The sequence below is a fragment of the Peromyscus eremicus genome, chromosome 2 (assembly GCF_949786415.1).
Source record: "Peromyscus eremicus chromosome 2, PerEre_H2_v1, whole genome shotgun sequence".
NCBI lineage: Eukaryota > Metazoa > Chordata > Mammalia > Rodentia > Cricetidae > Peromyscus > Peromyscus eremicus.
Genome location: NC_081417.1, coordinates 11,929,263 through 11,947,926, shown reverse-complemented (window position 1 = coordinate 11,947,926; position 18,664 = coordinate 11,929,263). Strand labels below are relative to the sequence as shown.

Genomic DNA, 18,664 nt, shown 5'->3' with positions numbered 1-18,664 from the left:
TAACAACTCTCAGAGACAGGATAAACAATATATGAGGACATTGTCTAACTGTGATGGGTATTTGGGTTGTCCACTTAACTACAATGGGAGTTAACTAAAACCCAAAAATGTCTGGGCACATCTGTGAGGGATTTTTGCTTAACTGGATCATTTGAAATGGGATGATCCACTTCTGGTCTGGATATTTGAGGTAGAAGACACACCTTTAATCCAGATCTTCAGAGATAGGAAGACCCACCTCTAATCTGGGCCACACCTTCTGCTGGAAGCCTGTTTAAAGACACACAAGAAGGAAGCCTTGCTCTTTGCCTCCTTGCTCTTGCCCTCACTAGCAAGTCCATTTCCTTACTGGCATTAGAGCCTACTTCTTCAGGATTCCAGTGTATACTTAGGACCAACTCGGACATTTAGCCTTATGAACTGAACAACTATTGGATTCTTGGACTTTCCATTCATAGCCACCCATTTGATGGATTAGATGGACCATAGCCTATAAGTCACTCTAATAAAGCCCCTTTATATATGTATTTGGAGATTAATTCTATAAGTTGTCACTCTAGAGAACCCTGACTAATACACTAATCCAATCTTTTATTTCCTCTTATTTCCTAATCTTTCACTTCTTCTCTTCTATCATTTAATATTTAATGAAAGAATTTTTTTTTTATTTTTGTGTGAATGTGTCTGTGTGTCAGTGTATATGTACAGGTATGCATGCCTGTGTGAGCATGGAATCCAAAGAGGGTGTCAAAATCCTTCAGAGCTGGAGTTTCAGGTGTGTGTGGATACTGGGGTTGAGCTCTGGTCCTCATGATTACACAGTAAACACTCAACTAAGGAACCACTCCTCAAGCCCTCTATCATTTAACACTTTCTTGGTTATAGTCTTAGTTACTGTCCTTTTGCTGTGAAGAGACAGCACGACCAATGCACTTTTCATTAAAGAAAGCATTTGATTGGGAGTGTGCTTACAGTTTCAGAATGTTAGTCCATGGTCGTCATGGTGGGAAGCAGACAGGCATGGCGCTGGAGCAGTAGCTGAGAACTTTACATCTTGATCCAAAGGCAGCAGGCAGAGAAACAAAAACTGGGCCTGGTATGGGCTTTTGAAACCTCAAAGACCATCCTCAGCGAAACACCACTCCAACGAGGCCACACCTCCTAATCCTTTTAATCCTTCTTAAACAGTTCTACTCTCTGGTGACTAAGCATTCAAATATATGAGGCTATGGGGGCCATTCTCATTCAAACCACCAAAGTCACAGCCCAAGCTTAAATAAGTCATATCTAGCTATCCATGAGGCAAAGGCAAGTACACAACATAGTGAAGACACTTAGCAAACATTCCAACCCACTGAATGTAGGTTCCCTGAACACAGCAGGTAAAAGCCAAAATGCCCACATACATCTTCCATAAGATTTATGCTGGCTGCTTAGGAAAAACAAACCTGACCATAAAGTTTTAAAACATGACTTACTTATTCATTTACCACCTAAGTTGGAGCTGGGCATCACACTGAAAGACTCTGGCTGTTTTCCAGCATTTCTGCACCTTTCCTGTCAATAAGAATTCCTTATAATAACAGACATACACTTTCATTTCCTGTACCTGGAATAAGCAGCACTGTCAAGCCAATGCCACAGAGAAGAGGAATCTGAGGAATAGAAAAATACTGGAGAGCAAGCAGCTAAGCCTCAATGGGGCATGCTGTCTTTAAGGGTTAGAGAAAAGCAAGAGAGAAAGTTAAGAAAGTAGACTGATAGAAACCATAAGTTCAAGACCCAGTGTTTATAAAGAGCATACAACTGACTGTAAGTGAACTAAGTAAAAATATGCTAGCTAGTGTGGTGCTTTGAATGAGAACTGGCCTCCTTAGGCTCATATATTTGAATGCTTGGTTCTTAGCTGGTGGAATTATTTTAGGAAGGACTAGAAGGTGTGGCCTTGTTGGACGATGTGTGTCACTGGTGATGGGCTCTGAGGTTTCAAAAGCTCACTTCAGGCCTAGTCCCTTTCTTCCCACAACCTGCAGATCCGGATGTAATTCTTAGCTACAGATCTAATGCCATGCCTGCCTGTCTGCCACCATGCTCCCTACAATGATGGTCATGGACTCACCCTCTCAAACTGTAAGTAAGCCCCCAATTAAATACTTTCTTTTTCTTTCTTATGCTGCTTTGTTTGTTTTTGACATAGGGCCTTACTATGTAGCTCTGGCTGTCCTGGAGCTCACTCTGTAGGCTAGGCTGGCCTTGAATTCACAGAGATCTGCCTGCCTCTGCTTCCCAAGTGCTGGGATTAAAGGTGTGTGCCATTAGGCCCCTGTGGTGGTTTGAAAGAAAATGACCCCAAAGGGAGTGGCACTATTAGGATATGTGGCCTTATTGGAGTAGATGTGTTCTTGTTGGAGGAAGTGTGTCTCTGTGGGGGTGGGCTTTGAGTTTTTTTCTCAAGCTTCACTCCGTGTTAGAGTCAGTCGACTTCCTGTTGCCTGCAAGATGTAGGAGACTCGGCTATTTCTTTAGCACCATGCCTGCCTGCATGCCGCCATGCTTCCTGCCATGATGATAATGGTCTAAACCTCTGAAGTGTTAGTGAACCACCACATTTAAATGTTTCCTTTATAAGAGTTGCCGTGGCCATGGCATCTCTTCACAGCAATAGTAACCCTAACTAAGACTAAACGTTTTAGTTTATAAACTGCTTTGGTCATGGTGTCTCTTCACAGGAATAGAAAAGTAACTAAGATAACTAGCTAACATTTAAGGGTTAGGGAATTATGATGGTAATTATGTGACATTGCGTCTAAATCACCACCAGGACAGAGTTGGTAAGATGAACAAGCTGACCCTGGGCCTATGGTCTGAGCTGACCCACATATGTAGCTCCCAGTTAATAAGAGCTATTAAGTGGGTCTCTACCAAATCGAGGCAGTGAACTTTCTTTCCCAAAGAGCTTGGATACACATTTACAAAAACCTTTAATCTTCTAAACAATACAACTTTGGAGCTGTTCATAGTTAACTATTTCTTGCCACAGAGACAGGAAAAACAAAAATAACAAACCACTGGGATAGGCAGAGAGAAAAATAAAGCAGGTACGAGGGAAATGCGTGGTACAGAGAGAGGCAGAAGTTCCCATCCCCTTAAAAGCTTTAGGCCGTTCTTCTGGACTGATCCAGCTGCTCCCCTCCCCCAGTTTCTGTGGGACACAAACACTTAAAACAATAAAGTCTCATTTTGCTTAATCTATGAGGTGGATTTTGTTACATAAGATGAAGTTTGAAAAACCCCAGTGCCAATAACTCTCCATCCCCAGAGCTGTTAGTCAGAGGCTGTCAGAGCACATAGAACAATACAAGCGGTTGCCATTGCTCCAGCATGCCCAGCAAAACTTAAATAGTCACATATTATTACTCAAGGCACTAGAGACTTTGGTAGCAGGACATGAATAAATCCAGCTGGAATTGACCTGGAGGCTTCCTTCCTGCTAGCTAGCTCTCACAGTGTCAAAAGGTGCTACAAAAGCTGTTAAGGAGAAGTTATCAAAATCTTAGCCAGCTGTGATTACAGAGCTACAAAAATCAACTGGCCTGGCAAGATATGCCCATTGGCATGTCATGAATATCATGCAGATATCTGCTTTCTGACTGGATTTAAGGCCCAGTCCACAGGAGGAAACTCATGCCTGGTACTGTAAACCTGGCCAAGAACACATGAGGAGGGAGGTCATGGGCCATAAAGGAGAACCAACTATTATTATTTTGCTAAATAAACACACTATCAAACTATCTTCTAAATACTTACACTTACAACTATAGAACAGTGCAGCTTTTAGCCAGTCCTTAACAGAGAAGCTTCTTTTTGCAGTGCAGAGGGTTAATACAGAGTCACAACTGGTCCAAGTGCAGAGAAGAAATGATTATGGAGTACCTGACCTTAAGTGGGACATATATATCACACCACTTCGAAGCCTCCAGGAACATTGTGGAAGGGGTCTGGAGAACACTGCATTGGAGCAGAGTGCTGGAAAGAGTACTGCTGTGGGATGGTCTGTATGTCAAGTATGTTGCTGATTGGTCAGTAAATAAATCACTGATTGGCCATTGGCTAGGCAGGAAATATAGGCGGGACAAGGAAAAGAATTCTGGGAAGTGGAAGGCTGAGAGGGAGACACTGCCAGCTGCCACCATGACAAGCCGCATGGGAAGATCCCGGTAAGCCACAAGCCACGTGGCAAGGTATAGATGAATAGAAATGGATTAATTTAAGCTGTAAGAACAGTTAGCAAGAAGCCTGCCACGGCCATACAGTTTGTAAGCAATATAAGTCTCTGTGTTTACTTGGTCGGGTCTGAGTGGCTGTGGGACTGGCGGGTGAGAGAGATTTGCCCTGACCGTGGGCCAGGCAGGAAAACTCTAGCTACAGAGTACCTTCTGAACAGCTGGCAGAACATAAGACTGAGCCCATCAAATTTCATCATGGAAGAAGGGTGAGCTCAGGAGGCCCCACCTCTCCCTGAAGGACAGTTAATGGTGGCTGGAGGCAGGGGTCACTGTCTTCAGTTTAATCACTGATAGGTTGCCCAGGCTCCAGTAAATGACCTCCGACCCATTCTTACGCAGGCTATGTAAACTCAGTGGGTTACACATTAAAAAAGACAGGAAAGCAAGAGAGGGGTTTGCAGAGAAGGGTTTCAACAAGAGAAGAGGAATTAAACAGATTACGGGCAACAAGGCTAAAATTCATCATACATACATAGACAAACATGCATACACACAGCTGTCAAAGAATCAAATTTTAAAAATAGGGGTTGGGGATTTAGCTCAATGGTAGAGCGTTTGCCTAGCAAGCGCAAGGCCCTGGGTTCGATCCTCAGCTCCAAAAAAAAAAAAAAAAAAAAAAAAGCCGGAAAAAGAAAATTGTGAGGGCTAGATGTGAAAAGGAGGTATACCAAGCAGGGTCTTAGTCAGAAAAGCAAAAGCCACACTTCAATATTTAAGTACCTAGTGTACAGAACTGCATACAACACAGGAGGAAGCAAAAGAGGACGGGCCTCAGCTCAGAGATGAGGCACAGCAGGAAACTGCAGCTGTTTCTTGCCCAGGAGGACACAGGGAGATTTGGGGTCAGAGCTCAGGAGCCACACTAGCAGTGGCTTGCCAGGCAAGGGACAGGAGCTGGAGCAATGGAGAATGTAAGTCCGCTCAGGCTAAGAGTGAAGCAGAAAAAGATCCCTGCCTTCGCTTTTCTTCTAGCCTCCAATTTCCCACGTCTACCACAAGCCAACAAGCTAGAGTGAAGGCAGCTGGCAGCTGTACTCTGGCAGAGTACAGTGTATGCCAATTCCGACAGGGTCAGGTCCGTTTGCTCTACGGGGTGCACTGCAGCAGCTTAGGTATTTACGCAGATGACTCAATGGAAAGGAAGCAGTTTTTAGAAGAACTCTTAAGAACAACGACTTGGCTTCTCATTTTAGGACACTCCTTTCCTACAACTGGCTACTACTAGGGTTTCAAACCCACTGCAAAGTAAACAAATGGGGGGTGGTCATGGAACTAGATTTCAACAGTGTTACCAGTTCCACCCATCATCACTGTATAGACGTGAAACTATCAAAACAAGTGGTTTACAGATATTCCTGTTGTTGGAGGTTGTTCTGTTGTGAAAGTCTGAAGGGGAATGGCCTTCACAGGCTCACATCTGAATACTTGGTCTCTAGCTGGTATAAACGGGAAGGATCAGGAAGGATGGCTTTGTTGGAGGTGTATTCCTAGCAGTGGGCTTTGAGATTTTAAAAAGCTTGTGCCATTCCTGGTGTGCTCTCTACCTCCTGTTTGTGGTTCCAGAAATGACCTCTCAGCTGCTCTTGCTATCATGCCTTCACTCCACCACCAGGGATTCTAACCCTTTGGAGCCATAAGCCCAATCAAATGCTTTCTTTTTTTTTTTTTTTTGTTTTTTTGTTTTTTTGTTTTTTTGTTTTTCGAGACAGGGTTTCTCTGTGTAGCTTTGCGCCTTTCCTGGAACTCGCTTTGGAGACCAGGCTGGCCTCGAACTCACAGAGATCCGCCTGGCTCTGCCTCCCGAGTGCTGGGATTAAAGGCGTGCGCCACCACCGCCCGGCTTAAATGCTTTCTTTTATAAATTGCCTTGGGCACGAAGTTTTATTACAGCAATAGAAAAAGCAACTAATACATCTTTTTAAAAAAATATCTTTAATCCTTGACAATTTCATACATGTAAACAATGTATCATGATCATATGCATCCCCCAATTCTATTTCCCCGGTGCTAAATACATCATCCCCTTTTCAGATGCATGTCCTCTTTTTGCAGACCTCTGATTGAGTCCAATTAGTTTAGTGCTGCCTATTGGAATGCTGACTAGTCTTGTTTGCTTGATCTTATGTAGGTCACCACAGCTACATTGAGTTCAGGGGAAAAACGGACATGTTGTGCCCAGGAGATACTGCTTCCTAGCAATCTTCATCTTTTAATTCTAACATTCTTTTCTATGCCCTCTTTTATCTAAGCCAGGGAGTGGGGACAGGGTGTTTGATATAGATGTAACATTTAGGGCTAAGCACTGACAGTCACTTCTTCTCACTACTTTGACCAGTCCTGAGGCTCTGCATTCACCGCTAAGGGCAACACTAATCTGTCTGTATAACGATTCTGTTCATCTAATATGGGCTTTTGACCAAGTTTAGAGTATCAGACATGAACTCCCTCCTGTGGAGCAGGCCTCAAATCGAATCCCAAAGCATACAGTTACCGCCATAACCTTGTGCCACTGTTGCAGAAGTGGGCACTTCGTGCCTGAAAGAACAGCACTGTAACATGCAGGGTTTGCTGTTGGGTAACAGTATTGATAGCTTATCTCACACAGAGGCTTGCCGAGCACCTTCCAACTATGAAATTAACCAACAGGTAAGAAGTTCCAGTTTGATTTCTTTTTGTCCTGCAACAAAAGTGCACTGTGTCTTTAGCAACAGGGTTGTCATACTATTAAGTTCTGGTGGGCAACCAAGAGCAATGGCATTACCTCTGGAGTCTCCCTCACAGGGAGGATGATGCTAAGATGTGCATTTAATCACCCATGTCTTCTAGAGAAAGCACTGTCTGCCCAAGTAGAATACCTGTGTTTAAAAGCGGTGGGTTTCTAAGAGTTTTTCACTCAACCTTAGTCTTGGCTGAACTACCCTTCATCACTCCTCTTGCTTTTATTTTTGAGACAGGGCTTCAGGTTGCCTACACTAGACTCAAACTCACTATGGAGATGAAGCTGGTTGGCCTTGAACTCCTAGGTCCTCCTGCGTTTGCTGTTCATGAAAGAGTAATCAGTAAAGTAACCGAATCACTAGAGTTAAGAGGCTGCATATGGTGGAACTGTAACCCTAGAAGTCAGGAGTTGAAGGCAGAAGGGCTGCAAATTCAAGGCCCGTCTGAACTACATTGAGATCTCTCTTAAATAAATAGTAACAAAACAAACACAACTCCTAGACAGAAATAAACAGTCAGTGACTGTTACTAAGCAAAAGAATTATGAGATTTCCAATTACTCCTTTGATACGCAGGATATCTGATATGCAATCCCTGTGAAAGGTTAGTTCGACCCCCAATGGAGTCACAAGCCACAGGTTGAGAACTACTGCTATAGATTATCTATCAATTGAATGATCGATAGATCGATAGATAGATAATTTAATTTTTTAAGAGACATCTTGCTACATAGCCCTGGCTGGCCTGGAACTCACTATAATGACCACTCTAGCTCTGAGCCTGTGGTGAACCTCTTGCCTCTGCTTCTCAAGTACTGGGTTTGCAGGAGCATGCCTGGCCATCAATATATTTTTTCAAACAAACTGTGACTATCTAAAATTCTTAGTTTTTTCACTCATTTTAAATTTGCAGCTTTGCATACTGGTAAAAAAGTAGTAGTAGCACTATACAAAATAACAATAACTAACATTGATTGTTTATTTGTTACTAGAACTTACCTCATTTATAACTCATACTCAGCTGATGGTCCTGGTGAATAATTATAGGAAGAAAGCAGTATTTGCCACCTGGAGGGCACTGTTCCAACGCTTTATATTTACAGCTCATCTACTGCTCCTAGTAACTTTATGGAGTTCTTACTATTATCCTCACTGTACAGACAGAAAGCTGAAATGTGGAGTGGTGAAGCAGCTTGCCCAGTTACTGACAGACTGGATTTAATTTCCAGTAAGCTCCTACCATGGTGCAGTATTGTCTCTTAAGAGTATGATTCATAATTAAATATAATTGAAATCTTAAGTACTAATGTCTTTTGTATTCTAACCCTGTATGAAAAGTCAGTTAATATTTATTTATACAATATGTATTTCCAAAAAGTAATGGAGACTAAATTCTGCACAACAAATCTAGTTTCACTGCTTTTACAATGGATCCACTGGCATACTGTACATAAGCTATTGAAAACTTCAAATGTTTTATTCTTGTATAAAACTTACCAATTGTGAGGTCATGCACCGGCTGAAACCTCTTGTCAGTAAACTGTAGCAATAAGCACGATTTACCAACACCTAGGAATTAAAAAATAAACAAAAAATCAGAGGAAAGTAAAAACCACAGAAGCTAACCCTGACCTTACAAAAGCATGGACAAGTGGCAGCCAGGGCTCTGCTGCTGTCATCCAGTCCGCCATTATTTGCAGATTTTTAAAATAACCCTTTTCCCTTCCTTTTCATTAGCTTTCCATGCAAAAGAGGCATGGCAGCTAAACTCCTAGAATAGCAACTAGGTCTTAGCAGTCCCCACCACAGCACCACCCAGGGAAGTTGCACAAGACTTGTGTACTCTGTCATTTACAAAAAGAGGATAAGAATGCATCTCTATCACAGAGCTGCGAGAATTAAGTCAGTTACAATTATGAAGCACATACAACACAGAGTAACTTTAGAACTCATTTATTATCTTTACTTAACTAAAAAGTCAAAATGCAACAGACTTTTACAAAACTCTACTTCTTCAACGCTAAGCTCCCTCTACTCAGCTGTGCCACCTGAGTCCCTTCAACCCTAGAGCAGTGTGGACTGATCGGAATAGTGTCCCTTTTCTGTAAAGGGCTCAGCCTTTTCTGTAGGCCCTGAGAACTAGCCAGCCCTTTTTACCTCTAGGCTTATGCTTCTCTTTGTATCAAATCCTTCAGTGGACACATCTCCAAGCATCTCACACTCAAAACACAGCCATGTTTCTCAAGAGGGTAACTTCATCTGGTTCAGCAAACTCAGAGCTGCCACATGTAGTAGTTAGTAAGCTAACCCTCCACCTCAGCTTTGTCTGAGATGGCTTCAGAAAAAGAAAAAGGTCTAGAGGAACAGGACTTTGAGAATGTGGAAAGGATGGGCGTATTGAGAAGGCAAAGGCACTCTGCTTTCCTCAGCAAACAGAACACTACTGCCACCGCCCACCTCTCCCTGAGCTCTGTGGAGCCAACTGCCTCCATTCACAAAGGCCTTTCTTCGATTAGCTGGATACAATTCTTAATGGACTTACTTCTATTTCTGAAAAGGCATTTATTACTAACTTTAATTTCCACTATCAGTTATTTAAATGTCTATTTTCATCTCTTTTATAAACAAAGTTCCTTGGAGACAAGATCTGAAATTTATTCATCTTTTCTTCCTCCAAAGCACCTGATGTGGAAAATACTATTGTGGTGTGTATATGTATGCATGTAAAAATGTGTGCCATGGTGTACGTGTGGTGTAGGAGGTCAGCTTGCAGAACTCAGTTTTCTGCTCCCACCATGAGGGTTTGAGATCAAACTCAGGTTAGCAGGCTTGGTGGAAGGTATTTACCTGCTGAGCCATCTTGTTAATTGGATAATCCCACACCTAAGGCCTTGAGTTAGGTATCACCACCTCTCTCCACTTAATACGAATGATACATCTAACAGTGCTGCTACCATCAAGTCTGTTTCTTCTCTTCTTTTTCCCTGCCCTGGTTCATGTAGCACAGACCGGCCTTGAACTTAAAGCAAGCCTTTTACTTTTTACCTTTTTTTTTTTTTTTTTTTTTTTTTTAAACTCAGGGTTCAAGTCACTGACTGTTCCCTCTGTAGGACACAGTGCTGTGAGAACCAAGTACCTAAAGACCATGTCATTAGCAAACACTTGGCATCTAGGCACATTAAAAATCAGACTCCCGAAGCTCCACCCCACAGAATCTGTAGGTCTGTTTAGGGCTTGAAGGTTTAATCTACTTAGTTCTCTAGAGATTTTTAGGCAAGAAGTCCTTTGCAAGAAACATGGGAATAATTCCTAAGAATCCAATGAGTCATTTTAGGACTCTAGTAACCTAAAGATTCTTAAAAATTGGTGAGAAAAAAAAAAAAGGAAAAAAAGAAAAGAAAAGAAAAGCTATGCTGGGCGGTGGTGGTGCACGCCTTTAATCCCAGCACTCGGGAGGCAGAGCCAGGCAGATCTCTGTGAGTTCGAGGCCAGCCTGGACTACCAAGTGAGTCCCAGGAAAGGCGCAAAGCTACACAGAGAAACCCTGTCTCGAAAAACCAAAAAAAAAAAAAAAAAAAAAAAATTGGTGAGAATTTTTCACAAGCCAAACAATTTTCATTCAAAATACGAGGGGAAACAAAAGTAAAGGGTATGAAAAAGTAGCAAGGCCAACTGCTAACTAGTAAAGCAGTGCTGACCAACTACGGTCCTTTAGGAGAGAAGGAAGAAAGGAGAGGGTGGAGGTAGGAAATACTCCAGCAAGTCAACACCCAAGCCTTGGCTTAAGCTTGTTTGATTTTGGTTTTCTGAGTCAGTGTCTTGCTAGGTTGTCTTTGAATTTGCACCAATCCTCAAGTCTTAGTCTCTTTAGGGGCTGGGATTAGAACTGGCTAAGAGGTCTAAGTGTTAAATTCATACAATTCGAATACAAGTCTATAGACCAGGCTGGCTCTGAACTCAGAGATCTGCCTGCCTCTGCTTTCTGCGTGCTGGGATTAAAGGCGTGCGCCACCATGGCCTGGTTCACACAAAACCTTTTTAGAAACAGTCTTACTATATATAGCTTCATTATAATAAATATTTATTATTCTTTCCTTTTAATTTAATTTTAATTAAATATTTTTAGTTTTTTAACTCATAACCCTTGAACAAAATAAGGTATAGAAACTGAGCTCAAGCTTCCCATTTATAAACTGAGAAAAAGAAAACTATATCAGGGCTATATATTTGCATGGCTCACTGGTAAAGCATTGCCTAGCATGCATAAAGCCCTGGATTTGATCCCCAGTAACACCAACACATCCATGCACACATGTACACACAAAGAAAAGAGGAAACAGTGTTCTTCCCTCAGAGGAGTATCTCAAGGTTCAAATAACAAAATGTAAGAGTATGCTAAAAATTCAAAACTTTAATATAAGCATTAAACTAAGGATTCTTCAAGATAAATATAACTAGGATAAAAATTTCTATCCAAATTTCTCTGACCCAACCGAAGTTTTGAAGACATTTTAAGAACTTCTTTAAAAAGTGGTTATGCTGGTGTCTCTGAAAACCAGATTTTCATATCCAATCAGCTTCCTGTTAAGACAGCTGACTTCAGAACTGTTTACATGCTGTTGGCAGGCTCCATCCGAAGAGCAATCTTCTTCATTATTTAACTTTAATTTATTATTGATTTTGTGTGGCTCTCCATTGTTTCAACTGCACACTGCTCTGATGGCTAAGTACAGCAAGCTGAGTAGATATGGCCCCTGAAGACATGCCAAAGTTTCAACCCACAACCTACAGTCTCACTTGGAAAGAGAGCACTGCAGATGTACTCAAGGATTTCAAGATAAGCTAATCTGGAAGTAAGGTGTGGACTAATCTAAAGGCAGGTGCCTCATAAAGAAAGGTAACAGAAGAGTACTGTAAAATGTGGGCTGTATATACACAGTAGAGTATAGTAAAAAACAAGGGCATCATATCACGTGCAGGAAGATGGATGGAACTGGATACGATCATGTTAGCCAAAATAAACTAGACTTGAGAGAGGCGAGTCCCACTTCTTTTCTCTGATAGGCCCCATATAGAGGCAAAAACAAAACAAAGCAAAAACCAAAAAAAACCAAAAAAAAAAAAAAAACCAAAAAAAAACCCAAACCATAAAACAAAACAAAACATAAAAATAGAAGGATTATTAAAGAAGAAGAAGGAGATCAGGAAGAAGAGGGAGGGCAATAACAAGGTAATGGAGGGCAAATATGATCAACGCATGTTATATACATGCATTGAAATGTCACAACAAAGCTTGTTATTTTACACAGTTTCTATGTGTTATTAAAAATGGCAAGGTATGGCGACACACCTCAGTAATACCAGACACAGAGGCAAGAGGATTATGAGTTTAAATCCATCCTTGGCTACGAACTTGAGGCTAGTCTCAGCTGTAAGAGGCCTTGTCTCAATAAACCAACAAAAAACCCAAACTATGCAAAACCACAAAGAACAAATAAATAAATAAGAGAGGAACAATGTTGGAGAAACAAAGACACAGGAAAGAAGCCACAAAAGCACAGTTAAGCTGTTATAAACAGAACAAAATCCAATCAGTAAGTCAAAACCCAGCAAAAGCAGTAATAACCCAAAACAAGAAAGAAGAAAAATATTTATTGAATACTGGCTCGTTATGTTCTAGGTACTACAACTTGGTCACAGAAATAAAGAAATTAATGTGACATTACCCAAACAATGTAGTCTGAACAACGTAAGACACTTCCTGAAAACTGGAAAGCATTAAAAACAAGTATGCTAGCCGGGCAGTGGTGGCGCATGCCTTTAATCCCAGCACTCGGGAGGCAAGAGGCAGGCGGATCTCTGTGAGTTCGAGGCCAGCCTGGTCTACAGAGCGAGATCCAGGAAAGGTACAAAGCTACACAGAGAAACCCTGTCTCGAAAAACCAAAAAAAAAAAAAAAAAAAAAAAAAAAAAAAAACCAAGTATGCTGACAGAGTTGAAAGACTGCTAAAGAATCAACAGAAAATTGTAACAGCAATGCTTGTAATCCCAGCATGTGGGAGGCTGGAGCAGGAGGATTGCTGGGAGTTTGAAGTATTAGGCAAATCTGGGCTTCACAGCCAAGATCCTATGTCAAAATAAAACCAAACCAGTCCATTTGGGTTTCTGGGGTGGGAGTGTAAGATGCCATGGAGAACTCACCCTGCCATGCAAGTCATCTACCTGTGAGGGTGACAGAACATGGGGACACTGGGATGCAGCAAGGAGGAGAAATGAGGAAAGCAGGTCACTTCAAAGGAATGTCTATGTGTCCCTGTGTCATATCACTTACACAATTTGCCTTTGTATGTTCAAATTATTTTTATTTTTGAAACAGGATCTTACTGGGTGGGCCCAGTTAGCCCTAAATTGTAATCTCCTGCCCCAGATTCTCAAGTGCTACAATTACAGGCAAGTACCACCATGTAGTGCTTGTACATATTTATTTAGTGTTCTTCCTCTACTATCCAGTGACTTTCCCCCCCTCTTAATTTATAGCTTGATTCATCCTTAAGAATTAAGTACCACATGTTGTTCTACGACAATATCCATAAGGCACACCACCTTTCACAAAATGAGCCAGGCATTCTGATTTTTAAATGGGGATACTTTCTGGTTAAATGTTATAAACAATTGATTTTACTGTCTGGCTTCTGGGAAGAACACAATCCCTTTTCCAGTCAAGGCTGGAGAGAATCCTGACAGGCCTCTGTGATGATCTTGCTCTTCCTGGGTGTGGCATGCACTCTTAGAAAACAAACAGACCTGCACTCTGGCCAACATACCAAGTCAGGCTTCACTGAAGGGCCCTAAAGAGCAGGGTCACGAAGGCAGTGTTGGCTAAGCACCCACAATAGATATACACAGTGGAGAGCATCCGTAGTTTACTCCTTCCCGTTCTGGTCTTTCTTCCCAGTGCTGGGGCATCCCTGTGAGGCAAGCACTCTACCACTAAATCACATCCTCAGCTCCTCTTTGTCTTTAGCTCCTCAAAGTTCCCATTCTCCCTTTCTTAGCTTTTGCCTTCAGGATACCATCCAGGCATCTTGAAGCATTTGTTAACATGTTTCCTTAGGCTCCCAGGCCATGGTGGGTTCCAGGGCCATGATGAAGTTTCACCTTTTCCTGCCCTTGATAGACCGACAGTTTGGGGGTTAGCACTCAGCTGCCCTGTAGTGCATTCCCTGCTGGAATTTGATTTTTGTCATGATTAGATTGGGGTTATGAGTGTTTGGGAGAAGGCTACAGAGTTTTCTATTTTTAACACATCATAAAAGTTACTGTTCATCTTGGCTGAAGCAATTTGTCAGGTTTCTCAGCAAAGAAACTCCCCTACCTACTCTGGCTGTACTAACTGAAGACTCTGTCATGTGGGTTGGTACATTTTAACCTCTATACTCTCCTGTATGAGGCCATCTTTCATCTCCATAACCAGTTTTCATGTCTTTTATACTTCTGTATTAGTACATACATAACTTTTATTTAAAAATAAAGAGCCTGCATTTGAAGTGCCCATTCTTCAGATACAGAAAATTCATTCTCACTTCCTGTAACACCTTTTTCATTTTTTTTTTACCTTTTTCATTTTTACTACATTAGCTTACACAAATAAGGTATTTTCTAACCCTTATCAGTAATATTCTATTTTGTTAATCTCTACCACTTGCAACTGCACCAGGGAAACGGAGGTAAAGGAGGTAGAAGGGAAGGCTTGTTTTAACATCGGCTACCCCTGCTATGTTATTACAAGTGCATGGACACTCACACTCTGTTTCAGAAGGCAGACTATCCAGGTCCTCAATCAGAGACCTCTACAGCTGCCTCTGTTGCATCCACCCCACCCCCACCCCCTGTTGAAGACGAAATCCAGGCCTTCCTTGTACTGGCTAGACAAGAAAGTGCTCCGCCACTGAGCTAAGTCCCAATCCTTAGCTCTGTTGATTCTAACCCTGTAGAGCAGAGGCATATCTAATTCCTCTAAGTATGTCTATTCTTAGTTTTTAGCATTTGGTGAACCTTCGGCATTTCAATGCAGACCACCAACTCACCAACGTGAGAGACGACTAGTATTTATTGGACTAGATTTGAATACTGAGGGACACTGAGAGGAAAGGCTCCTGCAAGGCTTCAGGCTCCGTTCCTATCACAGTGACACACTACCGACCTAATGACATCTCTGTGAGAAGCATCAAGAGGACACAAAGTGGCAGCATGCTAGTGCTTTTCCTTTCTCTGGCACCTAAGGACAGCCTGACCTGTAAACCACCCAGGCCTACTTTATCAAGCACTTAGCATACTGTACCTTCACTACCTGTGTGCACATCCAGCTTTCTTCCTCGGGTAGTTAACATTCACTTTCTGCTCATCTGAAACTTACTTCAGTAGCAGACACTCAGTGAATGCTGAGTTAATGTCATGTTTGCTAAAGAGAGCATAGAGACTATTCATTTCTCTCTGACAAATCTATTCTACACTTAAAGAAAAACTATCACTTTTTCAAAATAAAATTTAAATGGGACATTTTTCAGAGAGGAAAATATTCTAGGGAATAAAAGTATGCTACATTAGACTTCCATGTCTGGCATGATCTGTCCTGAATTTACACATCCTGACTTTTCCTTTGAAAAGGTCAGCTCACAAGAGTACACTAAGATGGGAGTCAATGGACTGCTTCCCTGCTAGTGAGACTGGACTATCTACAGCAGGGGCACAACCCAGCTTCCAGAGGGCGACAGCACTTGGCAACTCTCTATAGCCAACCTGTCCAGCACTCCCCCAGCTGCTTCTGGAGTTTCTACAGAACACAAACAGCAGCCTTCCAGCCCATCTAAGCCCCTTGGTACACTGCTACAGGCAGACCTGAGCCACAGTGCTCCAATGACAGCAGCAGGAGCTAGACCTGTTCCTTTAGGCTCTGCCTGGCTGCCAAGGCAGGGCCACCTGCCCTTGCTCTTGCACTGCAAGTACTGTACTGACCGAGCCATCTCCCCAGCCCCCCAAGGTGGCTTTTAGACAAGGCACAGAATCAGGTCCATTTGACATCGTAACCTAGAAATATGTACAAGTACTCATCTTAACCTTGCGCAGTCAAGTTTAACGTTTGGTGTTTTGTTTTAGTTCATCTGTGTTGGTTATGAGTCACTAAATTAAGCTCATGACCTGGCAAGTTATATTTCGTATTTAAAAATATTATCCTGGGACTGGAGGGATGGCTCAGGAGTTAGAGCACATGGTGCTCTTGCAGAGGACCCAGGTTCAGTTCCTAGTTTTTTATTGAGTGTGACTCTAATGAAGCCCAGGCTGGTCTCAAATTTGCTATGTAGCTGAGGGATCTGATCTCCTGCCTCTGTGTCCTTACATGCTGAAATCACAGGTGTGCAGACACCATGCCTGTCTGTTTTTGTGTGGCACTGGGGATTGAACCCAAGGATTTATGCATACTTGGCAGTCCCTCTACTGATGGAGCCACATCCTCAGTCCTTTTACTATGTTCCTTAGATTTTGTTTTCTCTATCGCTTAGTCAGTCTTATCCCATCGTGACTCTAATCCCACTAGTTAAGGACTCTTAATTTTGCCCTTGCCTTGTTCAAATTCTTGAGTAATTCTGTCAGCCAGCTTAACTGTGACTGTACTCTTGGTCTGATTTAAAAAAATCCTTCAGTAAGAGAAGCCAAATTCAACTGGTAAAGTGGAAGGATTTGGAATACAAGTAGGTATGGGAAAAACTTAGAAGTATAATACATTTACAAATACAAAGCTACATATAACTTAGTTCAAAAGTCAGAAAGTAGGGGCTAAAAGGCTCAGTAGTTAAGAGCACTTACTGCTCTTACAGAGGACCCAAGTTCAGTTCCCAGCACCTACATGGTAGCTCATAATTAACTGTCTGTAACTTCAGTTCCAGAGGATTCAACAGCTCTTCTGACTCCACAGTTCCCTGGCATGCATGCGGTGTAGACATACACTAAGAAACACACATACACACATCTACATAAAGTAAAAAATAAGTAAATACAAATAGGAAAACAAAAGGAAGCATGTAGTACTTTTCTTAGGGAGTAACGTATTGATGTGCTAATCTAACAGCAAGTAAGGTAAATATGTTCAAAATAATACTGTCTGTTCCTTTCCTCCTCCCAACTCATTCCACTTTCCCCACTCGTTTGTGTCAATCATAGAAAATAGCCCGTGTTGGAGAAAAACCAGGACAAGTAAAACTGAAGCACACCCTACTTCTCTGTCTGTCCTCCCTCCCTCCCTCCCTCCCTCCCTCCCTCCCTCCCTCCCTCTCTCTCTCTCTCTCTCTCTCTCTCTCAACAGGGTTTCTCTGTGTAGTTTTGGTACCTGTCTTGGATCTCGCTCTGCAGACCAGGCTGGCCTCGAACTCACAGAGATCCTCCTGGCTCTGCCTCCCGAGTGCTGGTATTAAAGGCATGTGCCGCCGCCGCCACCAGCCGGCACACCCTACTTCTCAACATACGATGTCTGTTGCTAGAACCAGAGAGTGTTCCAGGATAATTTAAAAAAAAAAAAAAACTTTAATTTTTTTATTATTTTAATTGTGTGTTTGTCTGTGTACACGTGTGCAGGTACTTGAGGCCAGAGGTGTCAGCTACTCCTGGAGCTGGAGTTACAAGGAATTGTGAGCCAGTCACCTGATGTGGGTGCTGGGAACTGAACCTGGGTCCTCTGCAAGAGCAGCATGTGCTCTAACTCCTGAGCCATCCCTCCAGTCCCAGGATAATGTTTTTAAATACTAAGTATATGGGAGGCAAAGCCAGGCGGATCTCTGTGAGTTTGAGGCCAGCCTGGACTACCAAGAGAGTTCCAGGAAAGGCGCAAAGCTACACAGAGAAACCCTGTCTCGAAAAACCAAAAAAATAAATAAATAAATAAATAAATAAATAAATAAATACTAAGTATAACTTGCCAGGTCATGAGCTTAATTTAGCGACTCATAACCAACACAAATGAACTAAAAACACCAAATGTTAAACTTGACTGCACAAGGTTAAGATGAGTATTGCTTATACATATTTCTGAGCTCTAGGTTATGATGTCAAATGGACCTGATTCTGTGCCTTGTCTAAAAGAAACCTTGGGGGGCTGGGGAGATGGCTCGGTCAGTACAGTACTTTGGCTGTAGGCAGGAGAACCCGAGTTCAATCCCCAAGTGTGGTGGCGTGTGCTTGTGAACCCAGCACTGGAGAGGCAGAGACAGGAGGATCTCAGCAGCTGGCTCACTGGCCTACCGGCCTAGACTACTCAATGAATTCCAGTCTAATGAGAGATCCTTTTTCAAAGAACAAGGGCAGCTCCCAAGGAAGGACACCCAAAATTATCCTCTGACCTCTACACATACACACACACACACACACACACACACACACATATACACACACACACACATCAACAACCCTGGAAAAAAATCTAACCCATATCCAATGATGGATTAGATCATTGTTTATACTATTTTTGCTATGAATCATGATGAAATAAGTCAGTCATGAGGAATCTAGAACACTTCTCTTTTGCTTAACTAAAACATCAGCTGGGCAGCACAGTGGCACAGACCTATGAGTCCAGTACTTGGGAGGCCAAAGTAGCAAAACTGCAAGCTT

The 18,664-nt window shown here is 42.3% G+C and overlaps 1 protein-coding gene across 1 annotated transcript in view; it reads right to left on the bottom strand.

The window, feature by feature from the left end:
- Positions 1 to 18,664, bottom strand: part of Rab2a (RAB2A, member RAS oncogene family) — a 90,010-nt gene that overhangs the window by 48,405 nt on the left and 22,941 nt on the right. The window contains exon 2 of the mRNA XM_059253832.1: positions 8,501 to 8,572. Within this exon, the coding sequence (XP_059109815.1) occupies positions 8,501 to 8,572 (72 nt within the window). The remainder of the gene's footprint in view (positions 1 to 8,500; positions 8,573 to 18,664) is intronic.